At 37.1% G+C, this 26,624-nt stretch overlaps 1 protein-coding gene and 1 pseudogene across 1 annotated transcript; both read right to left on the minus strand.

Moving 5' to 3' along the window:
• The window catches only part of LOC125244506, a 20,377-nt pseudogene extending 4,876 nt beyond the window's left edge, over positions 1-15,501 (minus strand).
• A 4,548-nt stretch (positions 15,502-20,049) lies between these two features.
• On the minus strand, positions 20,050-21,729 carry LOC125245880 (CD209 antigen-like protein C). The gene is made up of 5 exons (XM_048156696.1): positions 21,489-21,729; positions 21,028-21,414; positions 20,779-20,906; positions 20,530-20,633; positions 20,050-20,440 (listed from the first exon to the last, which is right to left on the minus strand). Exons 1-5 carry the CDS (start codon positions 21,646-21,648, stop codon positions 20,311-20,313), a joined length of 909 nt encoding a protein of 302 aa, XP_048012653.1. The 5' UTR covers positions 21,649-21,729; the 3' UTR covers positions 20,050-20,310.
• Positions 21,730-26,624: the final 4,895 nt, after the last annotated feature.

The raw sequence follows: 26,624 nt of genomic DNA on the forward strand, positions 1-26,624 counted from the left end.
TACTAGAGCGCGCATCTGCGCTCGTCTCTCACAAGGAACGTCACGGCAGTGATTGACAAGCCAGAGGGCCAATCCGCGCACGTCTCTCACAATGGCAGTGATTGACAAGCCAGAGGGCCAATCGTTTACGCGATGATCGCGTAAACGATTGGCTGATGTTTTTAAGGCCCTACCTCGTGCACAGATGATGTATATTAATAATATTCCTTTCAGTGCACCTAATAAATAGTCTTTTATCACTTAGTTGTTAGGTAAGAATGATGGAAGACCAGGGTGGAATGCAGTTAACAGTCTTTAATGAGAAAAGTAAATAGTCCTCACTGAGTAATTAGAACACAAATCACAGGCATTAAACAGAGCCAGAACGGAAACAGCCAGACGACTGGATCAAAGAAAATCTGCATAAACTTCCACGAGGACAGAGGCAGGGACCCCAAGATGCATTCAGCCAGTCCAGAGCCGGCCCGTTATATAGGCAGTATAGGCAAATGCTAAGGGCGCAATCTCGCTAGGGGGCGCCAAAGAGGCCGGATGCGTGGACAGGGGCGGATCTACCGGGGTGGCATCTGCCACCCTAAGAAACAGCTTTGCCACCCCAAAATTATCACAGAACAAAATATGTAGCCTAAGTAGTGTTTCAAGTAGGCCTACTGCTTTTCCGGAGCGGCGCATATGATGTCTAAAGAAATTGCGTAACACAAAGTGATGGCAAGAAAACACGTCTTTCAATAAACTGTGCATGATGGTTGCACGCAGCGCGCCCAGTATGCTTCATTAACAAATGACTCTTATGAACCAACACAGCGCAGCCAAGTTCACTTACGATTTTTTTCCCATATTTGTACGTGAATCTGAAAATTATTGCTTCCCGGCTAACTCAGAAGTCCTGTGAGAAATGTAGTCCCATCCGAATATGTCAGATTAATTTTCGTAATTTTTTGACGAGCTGATTCAGCGACCGCCCGCTCCACTTTCATCACGGATAAAGGTATTTTTGCCATCCGACGTACCAATAACATGAAATCAATACGGAGATACCGATCACAGAAACTAATAGCAGAGTTGGGGTAAGAATCTAAACGTATTTTAGCTTTTCTCGATTGCTAACACATTAGAAGTGATTCAGGTGGCCCAGTTTCAAACCATTCGTTCAGTTATCAAAACAAAAACACATTTCTCAAAGCGTTTAACAATGACAACATTAGGTAGCAAAACTGATGACACACCAGTAAAAATCTGAGAGAGCTGAATGAATAATTTACAGGGGTTTTAAACTTACACAGAACCAGTAGTCTACTTTAGATGAGGGAAATGTCACGTTGTACACCCTCAATGTTGTGATTGTCAATTTTCTTAGCCATTTGTTACATGTATAGGCCTACTGTATTTTTTGCAGCGCTGAGAAATGATTGCCTAGGTATATAGTCTTGTGTCAGAAGACCAATACACTGCTATAGTACTGTACTGTAATGAAATTTAGATAAATGTGCAGAGGATGCTGAATTTACTTTTACTGCAATTGACAGTCTACTGTATTGTGGTGCATACCAAGTTCATACTTATTTTTCTCATGCTTTTCATCTACTGCAAGATCAATTTATAATAGTAAAATGAAAAAGAGGTATTTTTGTTACAGTGTTATATGAATTGATCTCACTAGTGTTCACTGGGCAGTGCAGTAGTCTATGTATTTGTTATGTTTTGTGTGTCATCTGATACCAAAGTTTGATTTTGTCAGACAAGAATAAGTTTTTGACTAGAACATTTTATTTTGACCTGGATGTTTGAGGTTTGTACAAGTTGGTGTATAGTTCTGATATTGTGTTTAGTTGTGAGAAAATGTTGAATTGTTTCATGAATTGTGCATTAGCAATCAAGAAAAACAATAGAGACTGAAAAGTTTGAAGGACAAATTTATGTTGGCTTGTCATAAACCCAACTTCAAGTCTTGTTTAAAAATTGTAAAAACTTTGGTCAGTTAGTCCAGAATATAGATGTTCTGGGTGATTGCTAAAGTGTTGCTAGGTGGTTGCTAGGAGATTCTGGGTGGTTGCTAGGCTATGCAGTTGCTGGGGTGTTGATAGGGTGTTCTGGGTGAACACACACAGACATTCCCACCTCTGTTAATAACAGAAACTCAAAAACTGTTTTGTTGCTCTTTAACTTGCACTAAAATGTGATTTATACCATTGAAGTAGCCTGTGTAATATTAATAAAACTGTTCATCTCCTTTAGTGATACAAGCTCAGACTCATTTAGAAGTTTTTCATATAGTGTTTACTTGGTGCCATGATGGATATTGAAATTTTGTTATTTATTGATTTCATACAGTATATAGATACTTTCTGGTAATGCAATGTTTGTGAACACAATTGTGTATGTAAGGCTATAAATCTCGAAAAACTATGCATGAGCGCTTGCTTTGGTGTTGCCACCCCTTTGCCTCCCTATAAATAATTTTGTAGATTCGCCCCTCTGGATAAATCGCAATATAAGGGGGCGCCAAAAAAAATCTTGCCTAGGGTGCCAAAGAGGCTAGGGCCGGCACTGAGCCAGTCAGAAATAGTGAAGACAGCAGTCAGGGTGAACAGCCAAGGACGAGCGCAGAACAGGTACTCTGCAAACAGGCACAGCTGGATAATACACAGTCCAATGGCAGTATAACTCACAGCAGAAATAATGACTTCACTTTCCACAGATAGGACAGGACAGGACAGGACAGGACAGGACAGGACAGGAGAACAGACGTTTCTCACGAGAGGTCATTGAATAATCCGACAACAAGACAGGGCTAGGAAGAGGGAATAAGAAGCAGAGACAATCAAGAGGAAAAAGGGGACAGGTGAGGAGAAGGGAACGAAAGGGGAACCAGCTGAAAGAGATAATGAGCGGAGAAGTGGAAGTGTGTGCGTGAGTGTGTGACCACAAGAGGGAGACAGAGAAAGAGGAGAAGAACCCAGGATCATGACATTAGTAAAGACAGTTTCAAGTAATATTGCAAAAATGTATAAAACAAAACATCCTCTTTACCACGTTTAAGTGTTTAGTCTAGTTAATAAAGTCTTGTTCATGTCACATGTAAAGTTGTCCGTGTTTTGCGCTCATATATTGGAGTCCCTATTCATGTCGATTCTGACTTACAGGCTCTGAGTAGTACTGTACAATAAGATTGTTATTTCCCATAACCTGGAAATGAACATTTCTTAGAATTAATAAACAATTAACACTGTGTGTTCATTGGACAACGGGTTAATTGATTGTAATATTAATTTATTACTTTAAGTTAATTTTATTAACTGATCCAAATATTAATTATTCATATTTATTTTGAGCTAATTTGCTACATTGACGTTCCCATTGTCACGGTATGTGACCACAGACAGAAGGAAGCAGGAGAAGCAGGTTTCCAAAAGAACTCAGTGGTTTAATAATAATTCAAAAAGGCAGGTAAACACATCCAACATACAACAGTGACAGGACAAAGAGTGAACAAAACCAAGGAATACTTATACAAGAACTAATGAGATAATAAACAAGACACACCTGAAACAAGGACGCCAATCAAATTTGAAACCATGACAACTAACTAATGGTGAGAAAACTAAACAAAGGAGGACATGTGAAAAACAGAACATGGTGCAAGAACAGACAGACATGTGACACCCATAGTGTAGTTACCTATAAAAAGGTCTATGCTGTTCTTTGGACCCCAGGTGTGGGCATTTGAGGTGAAGCTCTGTAAAAGTGTGATTTACCACCACTTTTGTGTTTTGTTTTTTTGTGTACATTTTGTTTTGTCTGTTTTCCCCACCTCTCCTCTGCAAATACCACAAGACCTGATGGCTTATGATGTCTAATGAGGATATCTTCTGGAAGATTGTTCCTCATGATGTATTCCCTGTAATGCCCCTTCAAGGATATTTGTGCTTTTTTTTTTTTTTTTTTTTAAAGAATGGATATTTTTTTCAATGCCAAACCATTTTCCCACATGACAGTTTGTGTCTCTTGTTTTTTACTTTTCCACTGAAGGAAGTAGTGATTTTCATGTCACATGCATATCTTTTCAGATCTCTTAATAGAACCCTCTCCAAAGTGGATAGATCTCCATGTAATTGTCCAGAAGGAATGTGGTTATATCTGGAAAATAAAGAACATCAGAGTATGAAAATCCTTATCTTCCAAGACAGCTATGACATCTTCATAGATCTTTCTGAAAAGTTTGGAAAATGAAGAACCACCAGCAATTGTTTTTGATGAATTGTTCATCAATTGCATGAGATTTTCATCCATCTCTGTTCTGTCCTGAAGAGTAGCATCATCATCATCCAGATAAACAGTGATTTGCATCCTGCCAAAACATATGTTGCCACATTTTGCAGCCCTTTATCACCTGTCTTCCTTTGGACAGCTTTAATGATGCGAGCTGCACACAGGTGCAAAACTGTTGCCGATTTTATATCTGCCCAGATTTTTTTACTTTTGGCACATGGCAAAAAGGCCAACATGCTTTCTTTATTAAATGCCAAAATAACTGCCTGCATAAGAGCCCAGCTGTAATCAGTCTCCACCTGTTGAATTTGTTGACTGATGTATTTTCACAGTTTTAGGAGAAAATGCATTAGCCTGAAAGTTATTAGAGGAATGGAATGTGCACGCTTGATATCATCTCACATACTGAAAGTGGAGGATCGTCTCTTCCTTTACTTGGTAAAGTAAGAGCGTGGATCAGGATGTGTTTTTTATGTGGTATTTTCGAAATAACACTCCCAGTGGCATCTAGGTCAAGGGTGACAAGGGATCTGTCACTCAGCTTATTCGCCAGTATGCTTATACTGGTTTCTGTATACAGGTGAGCCCCAAAAGGATCCACCTGAAAATGTTGGACATACCCAGGTGTTAAATAAGATGCAGTGTCACAGTGTCGGATTATGGATTGGCTGACCTGAGTTTCCAGGAGAATGTTGTCATGTTACTGTATGGCTTTCTTGATTTCATGGTAAATCAGTTTCAAAATGTTTAGGTTGAGGCTGTGACTGATGTTACCAGCCAGAAGTTCCTGAATGGGTGTGTTTAGCAGCCTTTTATAATAATCTGTATTTACACCTTTTGCTATGGTTCCCTTCTGACGTTACTGGCATGACTGAACTGTTGTAACTGTGTGCCATACTGGTAACATTTACATCTAAACAAAGAACAAGAGTAACAGTTTGGTGTTTGGCTGGTTGGTCTTCATGGTGAAGGAATAGAGTGCCTCAGGGATGACGCATTTTTGTAGGCAAAACCCGGAAGCGAGTTAGCATTTTAGGATTTCCGGTTCCAACGCCGTAAAGTCTATGGGTTTTTGCTAAATCGCCTGAAATAAGGTCTGTGGTTAACAAAGCCTCGAAATACTTTCACGTTTTGATCTATGACATAAAACACACCAGTTATAACCCACTTGTGATTTTTTTAAAACTTTTACTGTGTCTTAAAAACGGCGGTTGCTAACAAATTGCTAAAAGGGACTACTTCCTTTGGCGGGGACTTTAGACGTCATCATTAAAAACAGGACATTTGGACTGCATTTCTCATGAAAAAGTGGAAAAGTATTCATAACAGCACAGATCATAATCAGCGAGCATGTTTATACATAAAGTTGTTTTCTAAATAAAGTTTGAGGAAGCTTGGTGGTGGTGACGTTGATCCGCGACTATGGTGTGCTGTAGTCCGTTTATAGCCTACTGTTAGCTTTTTATATCTGACAACTTTATTTAGGCTTCAAAATCTATAAATGTGTTAACTTGTAAAGATTATCTTGATAGACAAAACGTGTAAGTGTCATAACTCTTTGTTAAACACAGAGCTTATTTTCTGCGATTTTCCAAAAGTCTATGGGAAAAATACATAGGCTTTCAATCGAGGGAACCCGTGCGGCGCTAACTTCTGGGTTGGCCTACAAAAACACGTCATCCCTGGGGTACTCTATACCTTGCATGGTATGTTGAAAATGTACATTTTGCACATAATTTTAAGTACGCACACATACACTTTCGGCTCCCTATTGCTCAGACATGCAGGCACATAAAGCTGAGATGGCAACTAGAAGTAATGGGTCCATGGTTGTCATAGTTTATTGAAACATTTCAAAAGGCAAATTTTGTTCTATACCTTTGAATAAATAAACTTTAAGTTTAGGTGGCGTTTGTGCCACGTTTGTCTTTTGTTCTGGATTTTCTTTTATTCTGGATTCTTTTCTTCTTCTGGATTGGGTTATTGTGGTTGTTCTCAATTGTTGGAGGAACCTCAGGATTCTCTATCACCTGAAAGTTGTCACACTCAGGGTCTGTCTGTCATCAGACTCCTCTCTATCCATTTCTGTTTCATCTTTTTTTTCCAGATTCTCTCTCAGCTTCTAGTTTCATTTTCCTGTTTCTTTTAAGGCAGGGTAAGCTAACAGTCAAAGACTTTTATATCTTTGTTTAGTTGTAATGTAGTTCTAATATTCCTCCTGTTATATGTCCATACAATAAAAAGCCATTGCCTGTTTTTTGGAATATCTCTTCCAAATATTTTGTTGGATAGTGTGTGCCAGATTTCTGATTAGTGTCTTCATTTACTATATTTTCAGCTATAAATATTTTTAATCACCTGTTCCTCCAGCAGCTTCCCACAAGTCTTTCCTTAACGCTCCCTTACAGATCTTTTAGACCTTAAAGCTATTGTTGTTCGATATTTTTATGGACGACTTTGCTGTTTGTAATGGTACGATTGGACTTCCCCGAAATAGGCCTTTGATACATTAGTCTAAGTAAGGCAGTAGAAGCTTTCAAATCACAGAAAATCTAGGTTACAAAGGTATGTGGCTGGTTTGTGTGTATACATTACAGGTGACCTGTTGTGATGTCCAGCATAACCCGTACATTAGAAAATTGAGAACTATGTTAAAGCAGTAGGCAAGGGATCTTTCAGGGTGTCCAATCCTGCTCCTGAAGGTCCACTGTCCTGCAGAGTTTAGCTCCAACCCCAATCAAACACACCTGAAGCAGCTAATCAATGTCTTACTATATAGGCTAGAAACTTCCACATCACTGCACTTCTGGCTGCGTTCCAGTTCGGTTTTTAAATGCCCTTCCCTCGCTAACTTCCCTCGGTCTCGTTGACTCGGATGTGTAAGGCCCGCCTAATGGGTCCAATGACGGTTTCCCACAGGACGGGGAAGGTTAGCGCGTGTATGCCTTTTCAGCGCCTCTATTAAGTTCACTTAATTTCACTCGCTTAATCTGACTCCAATTTCAAATGATTCTTATTCTAAGGGTTGTGTCTCCAATTAGAAATTAATCATTTGTTATGTATTAATTTAGATATTCGATTATTCTGATTACCTTATATCTTCAATTATTTCGTTCACTGCAGTCCCGGTATCGCTTTAGAAGAGTCACTTTGGCCAACTTGCTCTTCCCGGACACAAACTCGTCAGTCTGACCTTAAACATTGGATGCAGGGTAAATATCTACCTTTAAGTCGGTCGCGCTCTGCTTACTCGTAACAAAAAGCATAGTTTTGATATATTTACGAAAACTGCAACTTATTTAAGGCAGTGATTGTCAGAAATCGAAATGGACTTAATTGACGTGCCCCATGCTCCATCTATTAAACCTTTCGTATGAACAATCCTGAACACAGATTTGAGGTAATACCTTCGCTTTGATCTACTAGAAATAATGGATTAAGAATAATACAGAATCAACCAAATATAACCTTTTATTTGTCAAGTAAAAATATATCATGCCAATTACATTACAATTAGACAATTAGAAGCCAATTCAGAAATGATAAATGCATAATATCGATTACTCAAAGAAATGCATATATACACAGGGATGGGTGAATGTCTGAAGACATTCACCCATCTCTGGGGGGCCTCTTCTACAGATGATCCCCCCTGACTGCTTTGCTTTTTACCTTATATACAGACCAGAACAAAGAGTTGTAAATGTTTATTACACCAACACCTGTTTTGGGGGAGAGGAGAAGAGAGACACCACCCAAAAAGGGGACAGAATTTTCCTTAGTTTTCAATCTTCTTCATAACACCAGTGACTGCTGTGAAATTGAGACCATTTACCAATTCGCACTGAGACCTTTAAAATGGTACCAAACATGAAAAGGGAAAAACAATAAATACACAAGTTACATTATATGTTTTGAATAACTTTCAGTCAGGGGGAAGGGAAGGTGTGTTTGTTTGTGTGTGTGTGGTGGGGGAGGTATTGTCCTTTTGGGGCAAGGCGTTGCCAGTGCCTTTGCCTTTGATATCTTCTTCCCTAGGCAAGTTTTATTGCTTTATTGCAGGAAGCATGATCTCAGTTTCCGTTTAGCAGGAAAATCACGCCTTACAGATGGCCCCTGGTCCCTTGGGGCAAATTCAATGAGTCCCTGAGGGGCCAATTTTGAACACTTTTGAACATTTCCTGCTTCCAGAGTGTCCATAGGCTGTCACCTGAAATAACAACATTAAGGCAGGTTGAACATTAAGATGAAAGTACTGCAGGATGCATCTCTGTGACACACAGTCCCTTTAGTTGTGTACTGTGTTGATTGGATGCTGTAGCAGCTGTCTGTGATCCTCTTGGTCAGGTTTGCTTCCACCTGCACTTGGCTGTGGTGGTATTCTGACTGTAGAATGACTGGTTGTACCAAGTCTGTTGTGCTGGTCAGCACGAGCAGAACGTGTCAGGAAAGTCTCATTGCACTTTTCGGAAACACCTGTATCCGCCCCAGGTTTAATTGATCCTGTGAGAAATCCTCGGTTACCTTTAAGTAGAAGGTTTGGTTTGCCGGGCAGGTCAAATCTCCATGGGTGAAGGATTCAATTCCACTGATGATGCTCCATTGCGTGCAGGACACCTGAACAACTTCTGAGTGACCATTCAATACTTGAACACTGATGAATTTGGTGTTATTGTAAGATGAGGAAAAGGGTTGTTGGAGAAACAGAATAACACAAAATAACACATGATGAACATATCAAAAGTGCGAATGGTAAACAAGGTCTCTCTTTCGTCCTATCTTTAGTGAGCAGGTCTCATTTAATCACCAGATTCTTCACTATCATATATGATAGTGGAATTTAGACTTGGTCTGGATGAGTTAAAGGTAAGTAGCAAAGAGTCTAAATAACAGGTATATTTACCAGTGGTATGCATAATTAAATATATCACATACTTAAACATGGAAATACACAATTTCATAATTACAATTATAAAACTGTCTATAATAGTTGTTTTAACTGTGCATCCTTAATGCAAAACTAAGGTTTCATTCAAGTCAATTAGAGAATGGAATTTACAGAAACAGAGATTTAAAATCTTTTGTTTAGTTTTTTCAACCATCATCTGTGCATTTGATGTACAGGCTAAGTCACACTCAAGAATAGAGGTCTAGGAATTGAGTAACTGATTTGCAGAAATGTCTGCATTTCATTTCTAGCTGTTTAGTTCAATTTGTCATTAGTCATATGTTGGAAACTAGGGGGCCCTCCTAGTTTGCAACAATGCCAAGGACTGAGAAAGACCAGTTACATTACTGAATAGGTCTCATTTAGATTTGTAATTTGTAATTGGAATGATCAGAAATTCTATTAATTGATGTGTGACTAAAGCCATGCACATGTCCTGCATATTACAGTGCTTCCATTATACCTCAAATTTGACACAGTTAAAAAAGAAAAGAAATTATGACAATAATTTCCCTTGTCCTATATGTATGAAGGTGAATGATATGTTAGGTTTGCCTTATGTGAATAATTTTAGCCTAGATAGTCTTATATGATCTATTCCAGGTAGAGATGTTGTGAGTTTGTAGTGTGTGTTCTGTATGTTTGTGTAGAAGATGGGTGGTGTCTATCTACCATAATTGTGTTGCATAATTTAGTTCCAGTTCTACACTGGGAGGCCATGTCTCTATTAGTGTCATGAGATGTGGATGGCCCCATGAAGTTTCTACACCCCCATCTCCTGCGTGTAAAGTTGTGTATTATGGCCCTTAAAATGGCAGCTGTCAATCCTGAAAAGGAAACAAACACACAGGGAAAACAGTTTATCTTGAACCTTCAAACAAATTATGTTAAGGTAGATGGTGCCATCTTAATTTTTCTTGAATGGTTTTATCCAGACACTTGTTGCAAATGGCTTTAATCTGTTAAGATTGTATGCCATTAGAAGAAAATTTGTTTTAGATTACAGAGACATAGATCATTATTATGATTTTGCTTCTGCAAAGAAAAGGCCAGATAAAACTGAATGTTATTGGTCAGATCTGACTGCTGGTGTTAAGCATTGTCAGAGAATCTTACACCTTGAGTTGCTATCACAGCTGTGCTTACACAGTCTGTTGTGTTGTGAGTTTTGTCACACCCGGCTCTCCTGGGGGAATCTCACACTTATCAGATCTGTGATTAGGACACCAGATCACCTTTTGTGGTGTTGTGCTGTTTGTTTAGCAATCGGTATTTATGGGGTCATTCAAATACTTGACCATTTGGACCTCTGTGGTCTGTAAAGACAGAAGAGTTTCTGCTAGATATTAACATTTCACACAACTTTAATTACATTTCCAGTAAAATAACTTCCCTGATCAGATCCCATACATGATCTAGCGCTCCCAGAGAGGAGTTTGCTAACACTTGTCCACTTTGTTTGTGGTTTTGTTGCAAAAGAAAATCAAAACTTATACTTCCTCTTGTCACTGGGTTACAGATCAATAGAATTGAATTTTTTGATTCATGTTTTGATCTTGAATGGATTTAGCCTATTCAAGATATGACAATCGGGTTGATTGTTTTAGTTAATAAATACTGGTCATTGTAATTTTTCTCATTAAAGATTCTTGCACAGATAGAAGATAAAGAAGTTCTTTCCCATTAATTTTATTTATTCCTTCCATTTTTCTTAATTTATTTAATGCAATTGTGAAGCACATTGTAGCCTTTTGGCGATTCTATGCTCCTGTGCATGGTTTAACTGCAGCTATATGGAAGATAGCTGAGTGTTCCATTTAGGAGACAAACAAATTTAACACAGACACACATGTTGTACTATTTCAGTACTAGTTATTCCAACTTACACAAGACACATGGTCTAAAATGCATAGCATCTAACCTCAAACCTAAGTGTGTCAACGCATCACTTACAGTAAGGCAGTCATGTGTTTTAAAGAATAAATTCAACTAGTCTAGGTGCACATGTAGCACAAACAACTAGAATGTGTGTTCTGTGAGAACAATGTGTCTAACACAATTACAAATTTGAATCCTTCCATTGATTCCTCATAATTCTCTCAGCACTAATAGTGCTCCCAACTTCTGTCTCCATTCTGGTTCCATCTTACTACATTCTAATTCCTTCTGCTCCTCTCCAAAATCCTCTCTTCTACCACACCATTGCTTGAATCATCATGAGATTAAAGGCCATCCCTGGCCATCATAATATAATATATATCATGATGTGATCATAATATAAATTATATTATATTAAAATAATATACATTAAAAATAATTCTATTTGCTGGTATCAAGAGGGTCTTGGCTGAGTCATTTTCCCAGAGAGTGACTTGTCACCTCTTTTAGAAGGCATTTGGCCCTGCAGCTACAACTGTGATGGCATTGCATTGTGTTCACAGCAACAGGCTAAACTGGAAACAGTTATAGACTTTGATGCTGTGAATGTTGGGTCAAATCATCTGCTCAACTTTAAGATTTTTGTGACTACAATATAGAATTGGACACAATTTTCTTATTTTTTGGGTCTAAGATGTTATCAATTACACTCTTCTGAGAATCTATTTGGATGTGAAAAGAAAGGTCGGACAAACACAGGTTTGATTGAGCACAAAGATTAATTTTTGGTCTGTTTGTTTTTTCAGTCTCTTTTGGGGCACTGAACAACATACAAGAGTGCAGTAATTATTATTTCTCTGAACTGAGACCAGAATTTTTAATTCTGAACTTAACCAGTGCTGTTTACACCATTTATGACCTCAGTCGTAAACCTTCTTAGCACCTCTTGAACAATTCCAAAGTATGGTAATTCATCTTATTCTTTGGTTAAATTCCTTTTATGAAAAAGACAAGCTAAGCATGTCCTCTGAATGGGTGAAACCCTCAGGCTTGGTTGCAAGCCTCTCAGTGACATCATTTTATCATTATATACATTAGTTTTAACATTTAATGTTTTCCCAATTGCAGTCTCTAGGACTTCTGCATGGCAGCAGTTCTCCAGGACTGAGACAGAATTATGCCCAAATCTTTTTCTTTGGAAAACTTTTAGTTTCACAACATTGCTTTGTCCAGCTTTACATTTTCACACACAAAGAATTCCAGTGAGATATTTTCTCCCTTGTTATCTTTTGGTTTATCCAATCACAAGATTTTTTCACAATGTGACCATTTGCTTATTTTCAGTGTTGCAACGTTGTTGCAGCAAGGCAAATAAACATGTAGCTCTTTACCTCAGAAATTAGGTTTTTTAATTTACAGCCCTCTGCTGAATACCAGAATAAAATTTGGATGATGTTATTCCAATTTAAGGTTAACCTCCTGTTGCTTAAGCAAACAAGGAGATCTTTAAAGTTAAAGCAAGGGATATCATTTCTCATCTACTCTGCTGCTATCATGTCCCTGATAACGTGGTTGTCTAATTCTCCAGCCCCACCGGATTTCGGTCTCCGGTCTTAAATCTATGGGTATGCCGACCCATTCTACGAATGTGTAGGATGCAGCTATCTTTCCCTTAACACTTCTAAAAGGCAAATAAGAATGGACTTACCACAGCTGAAGAAAGAGAAGATGATCAAGCCTCTTACTTGTTGCAAATCCCAATTTTCCACTGAAAAGACACTCGCCAACAGGATATGGGAGATCACGGAGGGAACGTCACCACTTTGTAAGGCCCGCCTAATGGGTCCAATGACGGTTTCCCACAGGACGGGGAAGGTTAACGCGTGTATGCCTTTTCAGCGCCTCTGATTAAGTTCACTTAATTTCACTCGCTTTAATCTGACTCCAATTTCAAATGATTCTTACTTCTTAAGGGTTGTGTCTTCCAATTAGAAATTAATCATTTGTTATGTATTAATTTAGATATTCGATTATTCTGATTACCTTATATCTTCAATTATTTCGTTCACTGCAGTCCCGGTATCGCTTTAGAAGAGTCACTTTGGCCGAACTTGAGCACTCTTCCCGGACACAAACTCGTCAGTCTGACCTTAAACATTGGATGCAGGGTAAATATCTACCTTTAAGTCGGTCGCGCTCTGCTTACTCGTAACAAAAAGCATAGTTTTGATATATTTACGAAAACTGCAACTTATTTAAGGCAGTGATTGTCAGAAATCGAAATGGACTTAATTGACGTGCCCCATGCTCCATCTATTAAACCTTTCGTATGAACAATCCTGAACACAGATTTGAGGTAATACCTTCGCTTTGATCTACTAGAAATAATGGATTAAGAATAATACAGAATCAACCAAATATAACCTTTTATTTGTCAAGTAAAAATATATCATGCCAATTACATTACAATTAGACAATTAGAAGCCAATTCAGAAATGATAAATGCATAATATCGATTACTCAAAGAAATGCATATATACACAGGGATGGGTGAATGTCCTGAAGACATTCACCCATCTCTGGGGGGCCTGCAGAAGATCCCCCCTGACTGCTTTGCTTTTTACCTTATATACAGACCAGAACAAAGAGTTGTAAATGTTTATTACACCAACACCTGTTTTGGGGGAGAGGAGAAGAGAGACACCACCCAAAAAGGGGACAGAATTTTCCTTAGTTTTCAATCTTCTTCATAACACCAGTGACTGCTGTGAAATTGAGACCATTTACCAATTCGCACTGAGACCTTTAAAATGGTACCAAACATGAAAAGGGAAAAACAATAAATACACAAGTTACATTATATGTTTTGAATAACTTTCAGTCAGGGGGAAGGGAAGGTGTGTTTGTTTGTGTGTGTGTGGTGGGGGAGGTATTGTCCTTTTGGGGCAAGGCGTTGCCAGTGCCTTTGCCTTTGATATCTTCTTCCCTAGGCAAGTTTTATTGCTTTATTGCAGGAAGCATGATCTCAGTTTCCGTTTAGCAGGAAAATCACGCCTTACAGATGTACGTCATTGCTTACGTTGCACGAGTGCCCACTACTGGCGGAACCTTTGCAATGGGCTGAACTGGAACGTCCTAAGCCCTTGATCACTTGGAATCCGCAGTGGAGCTGATTTATTATTTATTTTTTCCCCTTACAAATTTGTTTAATACAGCATTCTATATGTATATATGTGTGTTTTAAATGTTTTAAAAAATAATTAATATATCATAGAATTGTTTGTAGTAGGGTAAATTAAACGCGATATGCAGTGACGTCATAATCGTGTTGCATTGTGGGTTATGGAGCTGCCTGAAGTGTACATGTGAAGTAGACTCGCTCCCTCGGTTAAAATCGAGGGAGCGAGGGTCTGTCCCTCGTCCACTTCACGAAGTGGAACGCACTTCAAAATGGCGGCAGGGATTCCCCCGAGGGGAAGTGTGTAGGGAAGTTCGCGATTGCGTGTCTAAAACTGGAGTGGAACGCAGCCCTGGAGAAGCTGTTATTACAGATATCACTTGGTTTTATCAATAAAACACTTCCTTAAAGACCTGATATTTTGCCTTTAGTTTGAGGACAGTAATTTTTATGTCCCATTTGGGGACAAACACAAATTCTGATCTAGTCATACTTTGAGGACTATGGTGATACACAGACACTGATTAAGGCATACTTTCAGTAACTTGTAATATTATAAATTATTTATCCTAAAAAGACACAGAAGTAGAATATTACAATTCAAAGTTTTAATACTGGATACTGAAATCAAGCTAGAGCAGAGATACAGGTGTGAGAGAGTAAACTAGGTTTTTTTTTTACTTCTTGAAGATCACTGAAAATGAGTAGCCAACATTTTTGTTTGATTTGCAGCTTGAGATTAAGTGCCTTTGGCTTGCTCAGTTGGGAATGACAATTAACATTCAGATATATTATTGATCTTACTGTATTGAATATCAGAGAACAAAAGATTAACTGAATTGAGCTGTATAATGACACTATTGTCTTCTATAAAGCACTTGACTGTCACGAATACGACTCCCGCGGCTCTTCATCCCGGCCGCCGGAGGGAGCCGTCACCGGAATATTGACTTGTTCCCATCTGGACTACATTACCCATAGGTCCTCATTCCTGGGACTGATTGCACACACACCTGCACCACATCACACTCACTCCATAAAACACTCACACACGCATCCATGCACCGTGAAGTCTTGATTTGCCTTGGTGATCATTTCTGAGCATTTTCTTGTGGACTGTTACCGATTGGACTGCCTTACCTCTGTGAACCTTTGCTGCCGACCCTGATCTCTGCCTCTTTGCTTGCTGTCTGCCACGATCCCTGCCTGTTGTAAGACCTTGATTCATTGCCGCCTGTCTCGACCCAAGCCTGTCCCTGTTTACGCTACTGCTTTGTTCCTGTTTGTATTGTGCTGTCTTGTCTTAATAAAGACGCTGTAAATGGATCCTCAAGCTGTTGACCCATCATTACATTGACTTCATGGCAGAGAACACTTCACTGACCACTGCCTGCATCCCTCTAGTTAATTTAGCATTGACTGCAATTGCAAGATTTCAAAACACTGCTTTGAAACTTTAGGAATCAAATCAGTGACTCAGAGCACCAAAGTCATGTGATTTCAGCAGTTTAGACGTTTGATATGAGATCCGAATCACTGATTTGATTCGTGAAGCTCCGAAGCAGTGTTTTGAAATTGGCCCATTACTATATTGTTGAAAAGTCGTTATTTTGGGGGTTTTTTTTGGCGCACAAAAATATTCTCGTCGCCCTTCATAATATTAATGTAGAACCACTGAACTCACATGAACTGTTTTAAATATATTTTTAATACCTTTATGGATCTTGAGAGAGGAAATGTTATTGCTGGCTATGCAGGCCTTACAGAGCCATCGGATTTAAGGGTTAGTTCACCCAAAAATGAAAATAACATCATTAATTACTCACTCTCATGCCGTTTCACACCCATAAGACCTTCGTTTATCTTCTGAACACAAATTATTTTTGATTAAATCCGATGGCTCAGTGAGGCCTCTATAGACAGCAATGCCATTGAAAATCTCAAGATCCATAAAGGTACTAAAAACATATTTAAAACAGTTCATGTGAGTTCAGTGGTTCAATATTAATATTATAAAGCGACGAGAATACTTTGTGCGCCAAAAAACAAAATAATGACTTAATATAGGCCTTTATCACACTTAGCTTTTGAAAAGCAGAATCTTCAAGTATTTGCGTAAAATGACTTCCGCTGAAGCCTTTAACATTGGCCATGCCCATAGCACAGGAATGTTGTGATTTATTTTTGTAAAATTAAGCTATACTTATTCTAAAGACCCCAACCTCTGTTTACAATCATTAATTGAGTATTGTGAAACAAAGAAAAAAGGCATCATCATATTCTGTCACATATTTCATTATTTAAACGGGAGCTTAGAGTCTTATCACCTTATTTTATAACAGAACTGCAAAAATACAATACAAACAACACCACTTTAAAGAGCTTTAAAATAAATTTTAAAATATTAACTACAACTAAAGTCCATTTTGGGTGTACACCGGCAGCACTCGCTCAGATAATGTTGCACATTAAAATGAAAGATGACATACATGGTTGGATATCATGTAAGTCTAAATAAACAGTTAAGTTAAACTAAATGAGTATAATTTTCTTCTTAAAACCAGCGCCTGTCCATTGACAATAATGCAGGTGGAAATTCCTTTATGCTACTAATCTAAGCCGGATGTGACGGCACGCTTACTGTGATAAAGGTCTATAGTGATGGCCCGATTTCAAAACACTGCTTCGGAGCTTTACGAATTGAATCAGTGTATCGGATCTCCTATCAAACAGCTAAACTTTGAAATAAGTTCACTTATATCTTTGAACAGGGTTTATTTACAGGTGAAAACAGGATATCCATCCTGAACCAATTGACCATTTACTTGTGAGGAAACAGAAAACTTCTGGCAGAAGTGGTGTTAAGTCTATTTATTTAATTATTTTATGTCTAGTCAAATGATGTACAAACTATAGTGCTTTAAAAAGAAGACATCTAAATTTCTCAAATAGGGATGTCCTAATTCAGGTTTTTGTGGCCCCAGATCAGTCATTTAAAGGATTAGTTCACTCAAAAATGAAAATAATGTAATTAATTACTCACCCTCATGTCGAAGTCATGTGCCAGAAGTCATGTGTCCACAAGACTTCTGGGTATCGGAGGTTGTAGACTACAGTTTTTTTGCCACATAATAATGTGAAAGTTTTCCTGCCTACCCATTCACATAAAACAATATATTGATTTAAATTTTGTAAGAGACTTTTTGTTTAGAAAGACAGTATGTACCGAGGCATGAATCTTCATGAATAATGCTGTGATTCACACCTGAAGAGACAAAGACCCGCATAATGAGCCTTTCAATCAGGTAGGCTATGTGAGAGAGAAGTAAAGAATCAAAGAAGTACAAAGAAGTTTTATGTTTGTTTTTGTAGTTTATTTAGAATATAGTTAACAATATAAATGAGATGCATTTTAAATAAATGAGGTCACATTTTGAGTATACAGTTCCACCTGGAAATAAACCCTGTTCAAATATATAAGTGAACACCACATATCTGGCATTCAAAGGTGTTTGCGTATCACACAAAATGAACACACACACGCTTCTGGCCTGGTGACCGCAGGCTTTCTTCAGGTGTTTTTAAATGCGCATACATGTATTAAAAAGTTTTGTAAACAGTTGCCTGAAATTGATTTTGATACAGTTTAATCTGTTTTCATTTCCAGAACTTAAAGCTTGTATCACCTGCAGTTGCTATGAGACACCAGCCATCTGTAGGCTGGTTAAAGGCCAAGTCACATACAAAACCATCTTTTTTTTTTTCATTCTAATGACCTTCAAAATATAATTTAGTATGTCTCAAATTAGGAGAGAGTCTCATCTAAACACTTGCCTCTTTAAAAGACTATAAATAGTTAAAGGAAGTCAGGAGATGAGAGGATAGTTTATTTTAGCTTAAATTTACAGGAACAGTTCACCAAAAAATGAGAAGTTCCAAGTAAATGACAGAAATGTTGCTTTTGGTGAAATATTATTTTATGTATGCTCAGCAATTTTCTATCAAATGGTCGTTTCTCTTCCTGCGTTCCTTCTGTAAAAAATACAAGTTAGTTATGTTATTTATTATTAATTTGCCTATACTTTATACCAAAGCTTGTGAATAAACTTCATAACTCCATCGGATACTCAAACTGTTGGCAAAACCTTGTAAAGTAGCTCCACCCGCCTCAAGTCCTGCACACATCTTGGAGACTGGTTCTTTGAATAAGTGCAGCATTTTCTTTATTTAAAAAGGCTAATGTTTTATGCATTTGAGCAGTGGAGAAGAGAGTTTTAGTCTAGTATTTGCTGCATTTGACTTTTGTCAAATATATTAAACAACAGTAAAAACTGAGCGCCCACATATAGCTACAGTATACATTATAACCTAAAAGTTGATGATAAAAAAATTGAATGTGATGCACTTACTGCCTCAGATGTGGCCGTTAATGACAAAAACACAAATCTCCAACATTTGCTGGTGAAACACCTCCATTTAAGCTTGATTTAGGAAAAAAGGTTGATAATATTAACAACACACGCAAGTGTCTGACCATACTTAAAGCCACAATACTAACTTTGACAACAAAATGTTTTAATGTTTACAAATTATATATATATATATATATATATATATATATATATTTTTTTTTTTTTTTTTTTTTTTTTTTTTTAGGGGTGTAACAGTACATGTATTCGTCCCGAACCGTCACGGTACGGACATCATGGTTCAGTTCATGCAGTATGATGACGAATACAGGCGATCCACACTCCAATCCAAAAGGGGGTGCACACAGTAATGTTTTTTAGCCTAACCTATTTTTTAACCAGCATTGATCACTGTGTTTTGTTGATAAGAAACAAAGTGCCATCTTTCAAATTCTGTCCATTTTATCATGAAATTCAAACAATAAATGCCACACGGAGCGCGAGTGAACGCGATCATCCCTTTCTCCTTAATACTATAGAATGAACACGAAGGTATGTTGAATGATACAGTACAACTTTGTTGTAACAACTTTCCGCTGTTTAAACACTATGTCATGTAGTACTACATTTACCTCAGAAAAGCCATTCAGTGTCAACAGCTTGTTAGTTTGCTAGAAAAATGAACTGTTTCACTAAATATAATGCACTGTATTAGCCTATATATTAATTATATTTTACTTAACCTGTTAGTTAATGTAAGGCCTAAATAAATCATGAAAACAAGTTATGACAGCCACTGAGTTAATGATTATATATCAACAACGAATTGGAGAAACAAAAGTTAATGCAAAAACTGCCTTATGTGTAATTTACTTGCTTACAATACATACATTTATTATTATTATTATTATTTGAGTGTTGATGATTATGTCAGATAATTTTTTTCTCCTTAATTAAATTTTAATTACAATTGAATACATTTAAAGACTGAGGCACAGTTGGTTCAGTAAAACATTGTTTAATAAAAAAAGAGAACCCGTACCAAACCAAAACCGATGTATGTACCGAACCGCCATGTTTGTGTACTGTTACACCCCTAATATATATATATATATATATATATATATATATATATATATATATATATATAATATTTTATAATTTTTATTTATTTATTTTATTCCCTGAATAGTAGTGGTTCTACACTAATCTGCAATTTTTGCTGATTAAAACACCATGCTGGATATAGCCTGCCATGATGACATATCCTCTGAAAAACTCCTGAGATTCAACAGCTAATGCAGCACATTGTCTTGCAACATGCACAGGATGACTTGACAGCTGAGCGCGGGAATTTCACTCACATTGGATGCATCAACTTCATGTTTGCATAGGTCGCACTATTTTGGTTGACTGCCAAATGAAAATCCTAAACAGAACGATAAAATAACATTATTAACCTGTTAATGGTAATTTCTTTTCTAAATGTTCCTCGAACCGTTTCAGGGCCCTGGCTAGCTCGTTATGTACGTCAAGTAACATATAATATTTGGCAAAAAAAATATAATAATAATAATAATAATAATAATTTTATGTCCTTTTTTGACATAAACCTTCATCTCGTTGACTTAATTTAAAATGCTCTTCTCACAGATACATTGAAACTTATCATTGCATGGATAATCAGCCCATCCTGATGCTTGACTTAGAGCACAGTTCTCTCTTCCTTGTCCACCAGGCTCTTCAGATGCCCAGAACCTGAAAATATAGATCAGCATTAGATCAGTGATATGATACTGACTGTGAGAATCATTTATCAGATATTATTCAGTTCAGTGATTTCTCACCCGGAGGTCAGTGTGCTGCCATCAACCCATTTCCATCTGCCCTCCACTTCACTGTCAGTCAGACCAATCCAGACTTGAGAACAAAACATTTTCTTAATAAAATCCTAAGAAAATAAAACAATTACACATTTATGTCTTAAAGAGAATTAACAATAGACACTTTTCATGAAACAATAACAGAATAAAGTGTAAAAGAATAAGTTCTTCCTATAGACTATTATCTATAGCTAGAAAAGTAGTTTCACTCACTTGTTCCGCTTTGCTGTTTATGATGATCAAATCTGCTCCTCTGTCTGTACAGTATCTTCTGCTCTCAGTCCAGCTCTTCCATTCAGAGGAAATGAAGTAAAAACTGTATTGATAATAAACCCATCCATCTGTAACCAAAGCAATTTTACTGTTAGCACTGATCTAACAAACTTATTTTTAACCAGTTTCATCTAAAAAAAATCCTATATTTATCCTGTAAAACAAAACTTGTTTGTAGTTCATAATTACCCATTTTTAACAGTTCATTTTTCTCCTGATTTAATTGGTTTCTTTGTTTGATAAGGTCACTGTTATTTGATGATAATACATCTCTCTCTTCTGTGAGGTTGGTGATATTGGTTAGTAGTTGGCCTCTCTCCTCAGTAAGGTTGGTATTTTTGGTTAGTAGTTGGTCTTTATCTCCTGCGATGTTGGTTATTTTGGTTAGTAGCTGGTCTCTCTCTTCTGTGATGTTGGTGATCTTGGTTAGTAGCTGTTTTTTCTCTTCTGTGTAGTTGGTGCTCTTTGTATGGATGTAGACACCCAGCACTATGACTGCAGTCAGCAGAAGAACACACAGCAGCACCAAACACACTGCAGCTGCTCTGGAGCTTCTGATCTTCACACTAGCCATTTCTGAAGATGACAGATATGAAGATAATTACTCATATGACTCAAATGTGTGTGATATAATGAATGAGTCTCAGTACCTGTGTGTTGAGGAGTTTGGTGTCTCTTGGAGTTTTCTGTTTCTGTCCTGACTTCAAAACAGTTTATAGGATCAGCATTAGCATAGATATTCGTCTCTTCTTCATCTTCACTGTCCATCCCATGTGTATCGGGAATGTTGATATTGCCGTAATAAGACATATTCGGTCTGCTGGAGTTAAACGTGAGACTAGAAGTCGTTTCTTTAGGTGGACTGCACTGCTCTACATTTCTGCTTTTGAGCTTTTAGACCACTGTGGTCAAGAACATGTGATATCCTGTTAGGATGCTATGAAAATTGCTGACTATTGTATAACTTAAATAACTCTTCTTGTAGTCATTTTCTGCAGATCATTAAGAAAAGTTGCTCTTATATTTTTACCCCTTGACTACAGTTTCATCTTTGTATAACAAACGCATTAGTTAAGAACTAGTTGGTATGCCAAGGCCACCCAACTTGTATATTAAAATTTTCTATTGACAATTACGTTTTTAATTATATATATATATATATATATATATATATATATATATATATATATATATATATATATATATATATATATGGTTCCCAAACTTTTGAACTTTTTTAATAAATTCAGCCATTTTTTGTCTTGTGGACCATATGTAAACATCTTTATTTTAAATGTCTTACTCAAGACAGTACTAAACAAAAAATAACATGCATTATGGTCTCTTATTTTGTTAAAATTATTCACATTATATATATATATATATATAATATGGTTCCCAAACTTTTGAACTTTTTTAATAAATTCAGCCATTTTTTGTCTTGTGGACCATATGTAAACATCTTTATTTTAAATGTCTTACTCAAGACAGTACTAAACAAAAAATAACATGCATTATGGTCTCTTATTTTGTTAAAATTATTCACATTATATATATATATATATATATATATATATATATATATATATATATATACAGTTCAAAAGTTTGGAACCACTAAGATTTTTAATGTTTTTAAAAGAAGTTTCATCTGCTCACCAAGGCTACATTTATTTAATTAAAAATACAGTAAAAAACAGTAATATTGTGAAACATTATTACAATTTAAAATATGTGTGTACTATTTAAATATATTTGACAAAGTAATTTATTCCTGTGATGCAAAGCTGAATTTTCAGCATCGTTGCTCCAGTCTTCAGTGTCACATGATCCTTCAGAAATCATTCTAATATGCTGATTTGCTGCTCAATAAACATTTATGATTATTTTCAATGTTGAAAACAGTTGTGTACTTTTTTTTTCAGGATTCCTTGATGAATAGAAAGTTCAAAAGAACAGCATTTATCTGAAATACAAAGCTTCTGTAGCATTATACACTACCGTTCAAAAGTTTGGGGTCAGTAAGAATTTTTATTTTTATTTTTTTGAAAAGAAATTAAAGAAATGAATACTTTTATTCAGCAAGGATGCATTAAATCAATCAAAAGTGGCAGTAAAGACATTTATAATGTCACAAAAGATTCGTTTTCAGATAAACACTGTTCTTTTGAACTTTCTATTCATCAAATAATCCTGAAAAAAAATATTGTACACAAATATTTTGTACAATTGTACACATTAAATGTTTATTGGAGTAATGATGCTGAAAATTCAGCTTTGCCAGATTGTAATATGCATTTTAAATTGTAATAATATTTCACAATATTACTGTTTTTACTGTATTTTTAATTAAATAAATGTAGCCTTGGTGAGCAGACGAAACTTCTTTTAAAAACATTAAAAATCTTAGTGGTTCCAAACTTTTGAACTGTACTCATATTTATATTACAAACTGAAGGGACAGAGACAACAGAATACGGGTAGGTGATGTTTATTGAACATACAGCAGAGAGGATAAGTGAATAAGGTGAGTGAATTGCAAATATAAGTGCAGGTGGATAATAACTGGATGGTACTACTGTCCTTTGTGTTGCAGGTAAGGAGATCGTGGCTGGTAGCAAACCGGAGAGCATGGCAGAGAAGAGACGATGCTTGAAGGCTCACACAAAGACGGGTACACAGGAGGAGACACAGGAGGGAACATGCTGCAGTGGAAACGGTGAGTATCACAGGAGTCCTTAAGGTAAGCATAGAAGAAGTCTATATGCAAACAAGACCGGACGCTAACTGATGGTGAGTGTGAGCCTTTTGTAGCGGTGCTGATTGGTGACAGGTGTGTGTGTTCAGAACTCTGGTGAGGGAGTGCGCTGTGATTGGGTGATGGTGGAGCCTGGCATATGGCATTTTTTAACGATGCATATTTTTAATGATGCATGTGTATTCTGAAAAGAAGAGGCACAATTTTTACTTATTTATGAATCAATGTAAATTCATGCATTACTCTTAACATTGACACATCTTCCTTGTTAAATGAACGTTACTTTATATTACATCAAAAAAGAAACCAAATACAAAATACAATGTGTTATAATAAATGTTCCCAAAAACAAATCAATCTCATCAAGTTAGTGTTTTAAGCATTTCTACATTCATTCCAAAATAATAACTAAAGGCAATAATAATTTAAACAATATATTTTATTTGTGTATTGATGTTTTTCTTTTTAATAGTCAACTTAGGCTATTTTGGATCATCAGTCATGCTCAGTAAACACTGTCTGTCACAGACACAAATTGTATTTTTAATTTCACCAAGCTGATTGCACTTAAAAAATCATGCAGTCATCATGCTTTCAGTCCATTTCAAGTTTGATTTTGACGTGACATAAAGCAGTGATATCTAACTGTGATCTGTTTACTTACTTTTCAATTAGTCTTCCCACTGACGCCATCATTTGTTCATTCAATCTGACGTGCAGAACATGCACGTCAACAAGAGGCGGGATTTATCGCACAAACCAATCATAACCAATTACATCTAATCATAGCGTGATGGAGACATTGCCTCCTCTCACGTGACATTTTCAATTACCCCCCACAAAACCCACTGCACGCTTTAGGGGTCTAATGGTTTTCTATGAGTGAAAAGGGAGGCATGACTCCTGCTGTAATTTCACCTGCGGGTGTCGCTGTTGGGCAGTGTTCCTTTAGAAATATGAGTGACTTGCACTCTTTTTAATGTCTTAATTTGTAATATTTGTGTTGTTTTATATGTAATGTGGATTATTTTCTCATCCTATTTTTTATGAGGAGGCACTGCCTCCTTGGAGGAAACGCCCCTGATCAATGTAACGTGCAGAACAAATCTCTCCTCAAAACTCGTGCGCTCTCCTCAAGGCTCAACTCTGGCTCAAATATTACATGTGCGCACTCGGTTCGGCTTTATGTGCGCACTCTATTTATGGACGGTTCGGCTGTGGGTCGGCGCCTAATATTTGAATGTGTAGTTTAAATCATATCAGTTGATGGATGCTGCCAACGCAGCCAAAGCGCGAAAGCACATTTGAATTTAGCAGTGAATGTTCTGATCTTATCGGTGTTGTTGTGCGCTTCAAAGGGTTCAAATCGATCGCCTTTCACATCTTTATGGACATTCTATAGGCTATATCACACAGTGAGTTGTTGCCCTGCATTATGTTCATCATTAGTCAACTGTATGAAATGTCAGATGACCTGTGTAGGCCGGGGGCAGGGCAAGTGCGTTAAATGCGTCAAAAAATTTAATGTGTTGTTTTTTTCTGTAATTAATCTAATTAATACATTAAACTCCCAGCCCTAATAACAAGTCTAACACAACCAAATCAATGAGTGAAACCATAGCAACGAACAGAAAACTAGCGCTGTGTTTGAAATCGCCTCCGTATCCTAATTCGCTATTCCCTAAGGTAGTCCACTAATATAGACCACTTGAGGGAGTGAATGAAAACGAGCGAGTGAATTCAGGCACTGAGTGTGCCAGAAGGGCTGCCGCATTTGCATAGTTTGTGCTTGTTTTTTAATAATTTGAAACATAGCAATTAATAATTATTATTATTAATATCATAAACCAGAACAATGAGACATATTAAAAGTAAAAAAAAAAAAAAAAGTCATCATAAGCAGTGACCTGCATAGTATTGCATTCTGATGCCTCTGTTGCACAATATAATGGGAGAACTGTGCATGTATCTGTACACATGTGGGTAGAACTGTATTATTGACTACTCTTTTCAAAGAGGAAGTTTGAACTGTTGAAGTGATGTAATGTGTGGAGAGCTGAAGTGATATGAGTAAACAAGATGGATGAAGTTTACTACTCCTGTCTGGTGTGCTTTATTGTTTATTAAAGGCGCTCTAAGCGATTCTGAGCGGAGTAACTTCCTGTTGACGTTCGAAGTGTTGTCAAACAAAACAGAGGCTAGCTAGACCCTCCCTCCTACTCCTCCTGGCCCTCCCCTCCGTGCTTCCTGAAACAGTCATGAACGCGCATTTAAAATGTAAGTAGCTTGCGTATTGATGCTGCTTGTCGGTTATTGGCTGGAGCATGTTTATTATGTTAAGTGGTCCAGGCTGCACCAGTTTGTTTTTATTGCAGTTTTCGGAGCTTGTGGCGACTACAGAGACCGCGTTTTTTTACAGTGTGTTCAGGGGACAGGCAGCTAGCGCATGGTGAGGAGATGTTTGCGGTATGTGACAAAAAAAAATTGGGCCTAAAAACGCGTCAAATCGTTTAGAGCGCCTTTAAAGTCCACGTGAACTGGAAGTTGCAAACGTCATTTCTCCAGTGTTGTGACGTATTTCCAAGTTAAACAGAAAATTGAATAGAGGGCAGAGTTTTACTTCAGCGCTCCTCCTCTCCATCTCTCACTCATAGCAGACTAACGGTTGCAGGGGAGTGGTTTAAGCGTTTTCAACCCAAGCTGTCAAACTGACGTCATCAGAGAAGGAACACCATTCCAGACCGGAAATAACTGTTCAGATTTTGATTAAAGATTAGATTTTTTTCTGTGTACTATCTTGCATGGATTAATTGTTCACCACAAGACTAGAAATATGCACTAACATAGTAAATAGGGTCAATTTTGATTTAACTCCTGACAGGTACCACAAATTAACAATGAGGATTCTTTTTTTTTTCTTTCTTTCTTTTTTTTTTTTTTTTGCTATACTGCTCAGCACATGACTGCTGATCTTTGAAAATTACCTATGATTTATTGATGCTACACGGGATGTTTGGTCGGATGAAAG

The sequence above is a fragment of the Megalobrama amblycephala genome, linkage group LG14 (assembly GCF_018812025.1).
Source record: "Megalobrama amblycephala isolate DHTTF-2021 linkage group LG14, ASM1881202v1, whole genome shotgun sequence".
In the NCBI taxonomy this organism is placed as follows: Eukaryota; Metazoa; Chordata; class Actinopteri; order Cypriniformes; family Xenocyprididae; genus Megalobrama; species Megalobrama amblycephala.

What these genes read in the sequence shown, in the direction of transcription:
- LOC125245880 (XM_048156696.1), bottom strand. Translation starts at nt 21,648, where the DNA reads ATGTCTTATTACGGCAATATCAACATTCCCGATACACATGGGATGGAC. An exon ending in TAAACAGCAAAGCGGAACAA is followed by an intron (nt 20,634 to 20,778) that starts GTGAGTGAAACT and finishes TTATTTTCTTAG; the next exon opens with GATTTTATTAAGAAAATGTT. An exon ending in GGCAGCACACTGACCTCCGG is followed by an intron (nt 20,441 to 20,529) that starts GTGAGAAATCAC and finishes CTATATTTTCAG; the next exon opens with GTTCTGGGCATCTGAAGAGC.